Source organism: Aspergillus thermomutatus (assembly GCF_002237265.1).
Source record: "Aspergillus thermomutatus strain HMR AF 39 chromosome Unknown NODE_155, whole genome shotgun sequence".
Taxonomy (NCBI): domain Eukaryota; kingdom Fungi; phylum Ascomycota; class Eurotiomycetes; order Eurotiales; family Aspergillaceae; genus Aspergillus; species Aspergillus thermomutatus.
In genome coordinates, this window is record NW_020798204.1 from 60,647 (window position 1) to 71,235 (window position 10,589).

At 44.9% G+C, this 10,589-nt stretch overlaps 3 protein-coding genes across 3 annotated transcripts; 2 read left to right on the forward strand and 1 right to left on the reverse strand.

Moving 5' to 3' along the window:
* Positions 1–1,774: 1,774 nt before the first annotated feature.
* Positions 1,775–4,277, forward strand: CDV56_106574 (uncharacterized protein; the record flags this gene model as incomplete). The annotated part of the gene is made up of 4 exons (XM_026760193.1): positions 1,775–2,170; positions 3,265–3,462; positions 3,518–3,922; positions 3,972–4,277. 4 exons carry the CDS (start codon positions 1,775–1,777, stop codon positions 4,275–4,277), a joined length of 1,305 nt encoding a protein of 434 aa, XP_026612806.1.
* Positions 4,278–5,956: 1,679 nt separating this feature from the next.
* CDV56_106805 (FAD-dependent oxidoreductase) lies at positions 5,957–7,767 on the forward strand (the record flags this gene model as incomplete). The annotated part of the gene is made up of 2 exons (XM_026760424.1): positions 5,957–6,727; positions 6,778–7,767. The coding sequence occupies 2 exons, from the start codon at positions 5,957–5,959 to the stop codon at positions 7,765–7,767; spliced, it is 1,761 nt and encodes a 586-aa protein (XP_026612807.1).
* Positions 7,768–9,529: 1,762 nt separating this feature from the next.
* On the reverse strand, positions 9,530–9,862 carry CDV56_107002 (uncharacterized protein; the record flags this gene model as incomplete). Its single annotated transcript, XM_026760621.1, has 1 exon — positions 9,530–9,862. The coding sequence occupies one exon, from the start codon at positions 9,860–9,862 to the stop codon at positions 9,530–9,532; it is 333 nt and encodes a 110-aa protein (XP_026612808.1).
* Positions 9,863–10,589: the final 727 nt, after the last annotated feature.

Here is a 10,589-nt window from a genome sequence, read left to right on the forward strand (position 1 = left end):
AACTCACTAGCTCACCAACCATTTGATCTATAGGCGATAATCACATCGCCTATCATATTCATAATGCCCATGGGGAATTACCTTGCATGATGTATGGCCAGATCTCAAGAACAAAATCAGCCAGGCCATCCAGATCGCTCATATTAGCTCGAGCATTGGTACTTGGAGTGGACGCGAAGCCTTCTTTCACATCTTTGATCCAGGTTACCAGGACATGCTCTGATTCTACATCCCAAAATTAGCTTCAATCAGTTGGATTATTGAAACAGGACCCGCAAGAAAGAGAGCAAATGAATTTACACACATGTCAGAGGAGCATTTTGGATAGTTCCTTCGAGTCCCCGTAGCCACTTATTGAGAAAAACTGGCATATTCGAGCCCGCATACTGCAGCCTCAACGTTCAGGATCAGAGCCTGGTTGCGCTTGACGTACTCAATACCAAGTTGGACTAATATGCCCAGTGTGTGGACGGCGTGCTGAGCAGCGAGATATTGGCTCCAGTCGCGTTTCATATCTGGCATTGCACGCAGGCCATTCGCCATGTTGACAGCATCCCATGAGGTACTTGGGACCCTTCATCACTACCCCAGAAGCAGTTGCGCATATAAGCAAAACCCAGCATTGCACTTGATGTAAAAGGCAAAGGGCCATTGGGATCAAAGGGCTTGAGATTGGACTCTGGCGTTTTCTGCCAAGCTGTTGTCCACCTTTGTAAGGCGATTCTGGAAGCACCACAATTAGATTAGTCCCCGTAGTGGATACTTGTGCAATAAGCTAAGATAAACATTAGTTCGGTTACTGGAAAAGCTCCTGGCTGTTTGATGACTGACTAATATTCAGACTCCCCAGCGGAGTTCCCGTCCATATGATATCTTGGATCAGTCCATGCAACAGCACATAGTTGGCAAAGGGTGTCGGAAGATATTTGCGCATGGTGGCCTGGCTAGTTGTTAACAAGTCTTTCAGGGCATCGCGAAAGGTTGCCTGTTTATTGTGGTTCTCCTGATGTAGCAGCCTCCATGTGACTGAGTCAGGCGCTGTCCACTCAGGACAATAGCATGGTAGTTGCAAGTCAATCTCCTATTTGAATCTCTGATGTGATAATGATTCTGATAAGTAAATGTGACCAATTAAGATCTTGATTTAGGCTACGCACTTGAGCGATAGCCCATTTATATAACTGAATGGCCTTTCTCTGAACAAATGGAACTCTATTGATGGTCACCATGCAAGCGGATGATTGCCTAATAAGGTACTTGAGCGGATAATATTCCTATTCGGGGCAAATCCCGCGCCGCAGATCGCCACCGAGTCCTATATCAGTGAACAATAGTAAGAAAAGTTCCATGCAACAAGCCAAAACAATTCTTGAATTGCATGATGTCAGACAATTGCGTAATATGCCGAAGAACCGAAGCCCATGTGTTCATGGGATGTCTTCTGGACTTGATGGAACCATCATCGACTCTACGGAAGGTGAGACTCTAATATGGCCGGCAGAATTGATTGCTAACATTCTTGAGCAGCTATCGCTGAGAATTGGAAAGGTTAAACAGATTATAGGGCTCAGATGAGGCAACATTCGCTGACCGGTAGTAGACTCGCAGATAAATTAGGATTGGACCACCAGGAGATCCTCCGGACATCTCACGGGAGACGAAGCATTGACGTCCTCCGTCTATTGGATCCCTCAAAGGCCAACTGGGAGTGTAATTGTCCTCCAAGTGAGTTCGGTCTCAATTCTCTGACTATCATATCGCAGAAGTTAGCGCCATGGAAGCACGGATCCCCTCCCTTGGCTCCTCAACCGCTGTCGAAATCCCAGGTGCTCGCAGGCTTCTGGAATTACTTAGTAGCCACCAAGTACTGTATGCAATTATGACTTTAGCAATAAAGGCACTCCTAGACGGATGGTTGGCGGTCCTACAGCTACCACGGCCGCAGGATGTCACCGTTGCAGGGGACATCAAGATCCGAAAACAGGACCCAGAGGGTTACAGCAAGGTGTGGGAGAAGCTTCTCCAATCTCGCAGCGCACCTGGCCAGGTTCTCATGATGGAAGATGCTCCTGCGGGCATTGAAGCCGGGAAAGCAGCGGGACGCAAAGTACTAGCTGTTGCAACGACACATACTATGGAGCAGTTGAAGGCTGCGGGCGCAGACTGGGTGGTGAGAGACTACTGATATGTGAAAATAGAAGATGTAGAGTCTTCTGCGGAGTTTAGATTTATCTTCCATGATTTACTATGACATATCTGTGTAACAATAGCACATAATGAGAATCAAATGGTGTTTACAGAGTATGTGCTGTTTGTGGGATATCAGGAGCTGACCTGACACAGCAGTGAATAGCATGAATAGTCCAAGCGTTTCTCATAGGTATACTGAGAATAGAATCACATAATCTTTCTCTAATGTTCTTTTGTTATGCTATTTTCTGTTGTTTATGATTTTGATTGTTGATCCCATAGCAGGAAAAAGAAAACACCATTAGTCACGGATAAAGAATCTATCCTAGCTAGTATCATAATCCCCTGCAATATTCAGCTGACTGAATTATGGGGACCTTATTATAAAGGCCATTCCTTTAGCATTGTTATAATATAGCAATATTAATCTGAGTGACACCTGAATTTGGTTCACCGACAAGCCACATCGTCGTCCCAGATCGGAAATGCTCCCGCTCCCTAGGCGGAATGGCCGTAAAGAGCAATATGTCATTTCTGGAAGTATACTGAGGATATATGTTAGGAAGATCCTACGTAGAGAGAGATATATTAATGTTGGATTGACATTGAGCAGGTTTGAATATCATCATGATATCAAGTCTATTCCGAAGTTCGTCCTCGAAGATCAACCCGACGTTCTTCGATATCAGGTGAGTATCAGCACTATTTGATCTATAGTAATAATATTGACCAGTCTCTATGATATAGACTAAAAAGTAATATTGTTTGGCTACCTGAAGATGAAGATGCTTCCGTCTACTGTCATTTGCAAGGGAAGGTGGTTCTATGTCTCAGTGAGGCGACCTTCGTCAGGGACATCAAAATACATCTTGAAGGTTCGCATTACGTGAAGTACGAGAACACCCTGGGTCTGCTTTGACTGTTATCATTGACTAGGGCCATTCTAGTTGGGACCCCGAATTTCCTGATGTGTCACTAAATCATCAAAATATACAGTGGAAGGAGATACCCTTCTTTCGACAGACTTGGAGTTTTCTTCGACTATCGATGAAGTCGATCCCCCTGATGTTGCAGCCTGATAATTATGAATACCCGTTCCAGTTCTCTTTGTCAGGGCGTATGCTCGAGTCCGTTGAAGGACTTGATGACAGCTACATTCGATACACCTTGAAGGCGCAGATCTGTGGTATGACAGGGAAGAGCACAATGGAGATCCACAGACATATCAGGCTATACCGAGAACACCCGTCACTACGTTTCCCAGAACCAAAGGTAGGGCTAATGCCACTCCGAAAAGTCCGCGAACATCGAGTCTGATGGCTGCCAGGTGATTGAAAACTTCTGGCCCGAGAAAGTCATCTACAATGTCAGCGTTCCATCCCAGGCTTGGGCCTTCGGGGGTGTTATTCCCTTGACAGTCAGATTTATTCCTCTTCGCAAAGGCCTCAGACTGGATACTATCCTGTCCCGACTAGTGGAATATCAAAAGACCACACGCCCTGTACCTTCATCTCGGTCTCGTGATGTTGTACTCGATGAGTACCAGGCTCCTAATTCGGGCGAATTAGACATCGTGCACGATGGAGGAGACTGGTACCAGGTTACTCGACGACTACAGCTTCCTCAGTCCACAAGACACTGCCTCCAGAGCGTCTTGAATGGCCTGATGCCTGTCACGCACTGTCTTAATGTACAGATTGGCTTGAAAAATCCGGAAGGTCATACATCTCTGGTATGTTTCGATTTAATGATGTCGGCATATTGTCCTAACAACTGCGCAGATCCGCTTGAACATCCCGGTGTTTATTCATTTTATTCAAGCCTTCACAGCTGTCAACCAAAACACTTTCTTGAACTTGGAAAGCCCTGCGTCAACACTGAATACACCATGGGAGTTTCTCCCCCGCTACGAGGATCACGTTCGGGACCCAAAGCCGGATGAAGTAAACTTCATTTCCGAATTACCTGCAGACGATGAAGGGGAAGGAGAAAGCCTCCCCAACTATTCGGCCGCACCAGAACTCTCTCAGGTTCCTAGTTATTCGACTGCTATACGCTCCAGCACTTCGAGTCCAGTACCCTTCTGAGACCTCCGTGGTCGGTCATAAGACGGGTCATGCACCTTTCCTTTTTGATTTGTTCCGCCAATGATAACTATTCAGCTGGTTTGTTACTGCATCTCATGGCCTTCCTTGTTGTACTTCAGCGTCTAGAATTAATGACATAGACTATCTGCTAGTGACTATTCGTAAAGTCGTAGAAAATTACTCCACTTCCCACCCGAAACGTAGATACTGGTAAGTTTCTTCCATAAATGTTGCCAAACCAGAGATCTTTTATCCATATAATCATCTACTTCAAGGAGAAAACATTATGAAGACGCTCTGGTTCCTAGTACTACTATCTTCTCTATTAAGTTGTACCGGCTCAAAGGGGGGCAGTGTTAAGAGTGATCAAGTCTATTCATATTCCTATATGCTATGCTCACTCTGACTGTAGTGCCATATAAGAGGCCAACTGTGACTATGCTTTTTCATACAGCGATTTAGGGGAGAAACATGATGGAAAAGTACAATTAGAATATTTGTGCCAAGAACTCTAGTATCCTCATAGGTTGTGAGAATTCATGGAAACCCTTGTGTTTGAACCTGGAAAGGCTGGTGAACAGGTATGCCCTTGGTCTCTAACAATAAATTTTGCTGATAGAAATGCGCAAAATTGATAGTACAAGTCCAGGAGTCTCACTGAGTGATAATTGGTGACTTTCTTCTCAATCCTGTCTTCTTCAAAATCAATTGCTCAACTGACCCTCATTGGACCTGCAAGTCCTGCCCCTGCCTCGCCACAATAACCTTACTACAGATGGCGTCAATCTTCTTTTTCTTCTCATATCTCGGACAGAGTATTAACTCCTTCTTTGCAGCATATATCTGCAACTCCCAACTAAGATTTACCTTTTGCTCGCGGGGGGCATCGCCTCGGTTGTCCGGTGCCACCGGATAGACCAGCCATGTACTGACGGCCATACTCAAGCATAGGGACGAAGAACGACGGAGTACCTTGTGTGTGCTCACGTTAAATTAGTGCGGAAAGCTGACCTCGCCATCTAGCACGACTGGCTATCGCTCATACTCTTGCCTTTCACAAGTGGTGGAGTAGTGGGTGTAGAAAGGCGGCCATAGCCATCTAGGTAGTTTCATGTCATCTTCGTTTGAAACCTACAGGGCAGTGCAAATAGATCTAAGGAAGAATCTTGTAGCCTACTTGCTTGGCCCAGCTCTGCGAGACTGGTTTCCAGTCCAAGACCAGCAACATGCGCGCCGGCTGTGGCTGAGAGCCTATGATTCAAGGCAAAGGGTACCTAAGAGTACAATGATATCTGAGTAAGATCATCTGAATGCATGATTGGCCAGACTGCTCCCACTGTGTGATTATTCGCTACCGTACCCTCTGTGACAGCGCAGCCGAATACGAGCGAAGGCACGGTGACGCCGATCATCCTGCTTATTATTCCTTCCAGCTCAATGATTAGTTAGTTAGACCGTATAGGTTTTGGTCATTTATCTGCTGACCTACATTCTTGAATCTTTGCGAGTACGAGGGCCAAGCCATGCGCATGTTCAGGATCCATTGATTGTCGTACTCGGTAAATACATGATAGCTTCATCAGTAGTATATATATGAGAGTGCTGTCTGTCATGGCTGTCAGCTATTCCCAATCGTTCTTCAACTTAGCCTGCGCATACCTACAAGATAAACAGTCGCTATGAAAGCATTCCTGAGTCTCCCTTTTGTCGGACTGGCGCTTGCCAGTTCCGATTCTTCCTGCCGTTGCAGACCCCATGAGACGTGTTGGCCCTCTCCACGAATATGGAATGCCCTTAATAGCTCTATTAATGGTAACCTCTACGCCGTACGACCGGTGGCCGCCCCCTGCCATGAAGGAGACCCAGAAGCCTGCCATTTTGTCACTAAGCAATGGTTCAATTCCACCTGGCGAGCGGCACAGCCTGGCGCAGTCCAATGGGAAAATTGGGAATCATGGCTGGAGCATAATCAGACCTGCTCTAACACGAGTCCTCGTCAGACACCTTGCGGTCAGGGAAGGGTTTCTCTATACTCTGTCGTGGCTGAGTGCGCATCCCATATCCAAGAAGCTGTTCGGTTCGCGAAGAGACACAATCTTCGCCTTGCGGTGAAGAACTCCGGCCATGACTTTCTTGGTCGCTCGACGGCACCGGAGTCATTGCAGATTCTTACCAACAGGATGAAGGATATTCGGTTTAGTGAGAATTTCAAACCGGCTGGTGCTCCAAAGAATACGTCTCAGGGTTCTGCCATCACAATTGGGGCTGGAGTCAGTTTACAGGAGCTGTATGCTGCTGCTGGGAAGAAAGGCAAGATAGTTGTTGCTGGTGTTTCGCACACTGTTGGTGCTGCTGGGGGGTATATCCAGGGAGGAGGGCATTCTTTCTTGGGGCCCTGGAAGGGCATGTCTACTGATAATGCACTTGAATACATGGTCGTGACTGCTGATGTACATGAGGATATCCTAACGCTGAAGGACGCGAGCTAATATCATCACAGGGTCACCTGGTTATCGCGAACAATTATCAGAACACTGACCTCTTCTGGGCTCTACGCGGCGGCGGCGGGGGCACCTTTGGTGTCGTTGTGACAGTTACCCTGCGCACCTTCGATGACGTTCCAGTTGTCTTCGGCAATCTCAATGTCAGTACTGTGGCCGGTAATCCCAATTTCTGGCAGGTGATGACGGATTTCCATGCCGCTTTACCAGCCTTGAACGACGGCGCTGGTGGGTACTATTGGATGACGCCCAATATGCCAGTGAACAAGACACTGAATGTCTCGACATTGTCAATCATACTCATGTCTCCGAATCAAATTAACACTACAAAAATGGATCGTCTCTATGCGCCATTCAGATCAAAGTTGAATGCAATTTCCGGTGTCAGCACGCAATATACATCGCAGCCCTTCCCCAGCATCCATACTCTGTTCTCGGAACTCCTTCTTCCTGGAGACCAAGACCCCACTGGTCGTAATACTATCCTAGGGTCGAGGTTATTCTCCCGGAGTCTGCTTCTTTCACCCAGTGGCCCAAAGAAACTTGTCTCCGCCCTGAAGAAGCTCAGCTTCGACCCCGGACAAGGTATCACCGGCCATATCGTCGCTGGAGGCCTCGTTACCCAGAATGGACGGACTATCGACAGCGCTTTAAATCCAGCTTGGAGGAAAGCTGCGACCCACATCGATTTTGCTCGCTCCTGGGCACCATCTGCCACCCTTGCTCAACGGGATGCAGTGATTCGTCGTCTGACTGATGTTGAGATGCCAATTCTCAAGGCTGTTGAGGGAAGTAAGATGGGTTCCTATATGAATGAGGCAAATGCGTACGAGCCAGATTTCCAGACTGAGTTCTGGGGAAGCAATTATCCGCGTCTGTACCAGATCAAGCAGAAATGGGATCCCACTGGTCTTTTCATTGCTCGCAAGGGAGTGGGTAGTGAGAATTGGGATGATGCTGGACTTTGTCGGGTTGGTATGAGGAATTAGACACCGTTGTTAGAAATGTCGTGGTCAGGGTCAACAATAATCAGAGGAAACAGTCACTCCTTTTGCTTGTTGTTTCTCTTTTCTTGTTGTTTGATTCCTATTCGTCTCCTACTTTGCTTCTTTTCTAGTTTTCAGATTAGTATTCATTCGTTACATATAGGTTCCCCACGATATCACTAGCAATTTTGAGTATAGTATATCAACCATTGTTGAATCTTACCAAGTAGGAGGCTATTGCGTAATATCTCTACCCTCTATCAAATAATTCTGCTAAGAAATATCATGGGAAATAGTAAAAAGTTGGCTTTCTTGACTACATGACTCCATTCTTCACAGAATCTATTTATAGAGATCAATAGCGTCCTAGCTGTGATACGCATAGTATATAGGGAACCATGAGCAAATTATATGTATATGTATATTAAAATAATGGTATAAATGATATACAGCCACAGCACAACAGATGATATCTGATTTTAGGATATATAGAGGATTGAAAGACTTTGCCACGGTGTATAAAGGTACGCTGCGTTCAAGGGGAACTCTGGTTAGACACCTAATTACGGCGGACTGAATGTACAAACCAGCCAAAATAAATTTTTTACTATGATTACCTCTGTTAGAAACTGCTTTACCATCATGGGTTCAGAAATCACTAGTCTTGACTTGTTGCATTAATATGATTGAAAGCTCTATGAACCTTGAAATAAGCGTGCGATTTGTCCAAATCAGCTATAACTTAATCGCAAGCATCTTTGTACCTGGATGCGCCAGAATGTCTGACAACTACGTCCTTACCAAGCTTCCAAGCGAGGTAAAGGCTACAAAGACCCATTTGGGCCCATGGCCAAAGAAGTGACCTATTTCCGTTTTGCTCTCCTCGGTCTTCAGGAGTGGAGGGTATCTACATATCGAGCACAAGACATGACAGGAAACCTTCACGAGGTGTCCAAATCACTAACCTAGGCCAAAGGCCGCAAAATCCGAACGTCCGAAGTCCACTGGGAGAACGAACGGGCCTAGATCCGTGTACTCTCCCTACTTTGGTTAATAATTAATCTCAAGATAGAACAGAGACACTAATTATGAGGACATATATAGCGCCTACTACATTGAGGCACCTAGTCAGGAGCAATAATCTCCGTTGTCCGACTCCATCTCACAGACAAAAAATTAGTAAGAAGTTCTCCAATTCGGGACCCAGAACGAGCATACTTGACAAGAAAGCAGATGGACCCTGGAGATCACCGTGCTTGGTCATAAGGAAAATGATCCACAGGGCGCTTGATAGACTGGATATGGACAGGGTTGTCAGGAAAACTGCATAGTATGCCAATCTTTTATTTCATCATGTTGTATGCTGTGTGCTCTTGAGTTCTAAGATATATTATGCTAGCTTCTATGTGCTTGGCTCCTATCTACCTGGAGTTGTATCTCCCTAAGGTAGTGAATTCAGGATATAACCATCTAGTTATACTACATCAAAAATATAACTGAAAGGTGAAGAGGGGAGCTTGGTCCTTATAATTTTATAACTTTCCTTTTCGAACCAGGAGATCCATATTATGTCTTTAGCTTAACCTTCAAGTCACTGAACAGAATCTATAATATTATAATAGTGATGATAGTGATTCATACAGGATAAATAAGATAATTAATCATACACAAAAGGAACTAACTCTAACCATACGATCCTCTGCACACAAATCAGTCACACTGTGTATTATTAGAGAAAGGTAGAAAAGTTTCAAACTCACAATAATCATAACTTGAAGGCAGGCTTGACGATCTCCCTAATTAAGAAAATAGGTGACTTGTTGCTGAAGCAAGGAACATCGCCCATAATTTCTGCAGCTTTGGGGCTCGCAAATGCATTCTTCATGCCCATTTTGCTTTCCCAAAAGACCTCACTGCCAAATGCATACAGGGGGGTGCTGCCGTCCAGGCCTGGAACAAACCTGGTGACGGACCAACCCTTGAGGCTGAACTTGGACCAATGCTTCTCAACAAGCGTCATGTGGTTCTTTGTGTAGTATTCAATATCGTACTTAGCATCGGCATCGTTAGGGAAGACAACGGTAATGGTGAAAGCCATGTTAAGGACTCAATCGATATCGATTGAAAGAAAGTGTTACCTGACAAATAGAGAGATCCAATAGAAGTGGGAAACAGTAAAGGGAGAGTGACTCCTTGGTGTTCAGCGCCTTCGAATGCTGGGGAATCACTTATTCTCTGCTGACGGAGGTCCCGGGGGTTTAGACATTCTATCTCTGTCAAAATCCACAACAGCTCATATCCGGAGACTTCCCGCTATTTCTACAACCCACAATCTTCCTTCCATCTGAAGCAATACTGCCGAGGCATCGAGGCACCCTCTGTGGAATGCATTAAATGTGAATGGAGGACCCATGGGAGAACAGAGATTTCCAGGGGAGGGGCTATAGGTCAGGCGGTCTAAAATTTTAGCACTATGCTGTTTCATAGATAGAAGTGAGGTACTTAACCTAATATGGTAGCCACCACATAAATTAAAGTACCCCTTTTTAGAAGTTATAATAATATATATCTTTAAGATTTTAACCTTGCTATTAGAGTTGCATAACCATACTAATAAACTCAGAACCAACCTTTACTAAACTTAAAGTAGTATAGGTTTGGTTCTTATTACTAAGAACTATATTAGTTTTAGATTCCTTAGTACTAACCCTCTTTAAGTTTAGTTAAAATTATTAGTTATAGTTTTATTAATTTTATTAGATTAGGTGAAACTACCTAATCTAATTAAAGATAATATAGAAGTATTATATATTAAAAAATAGGTT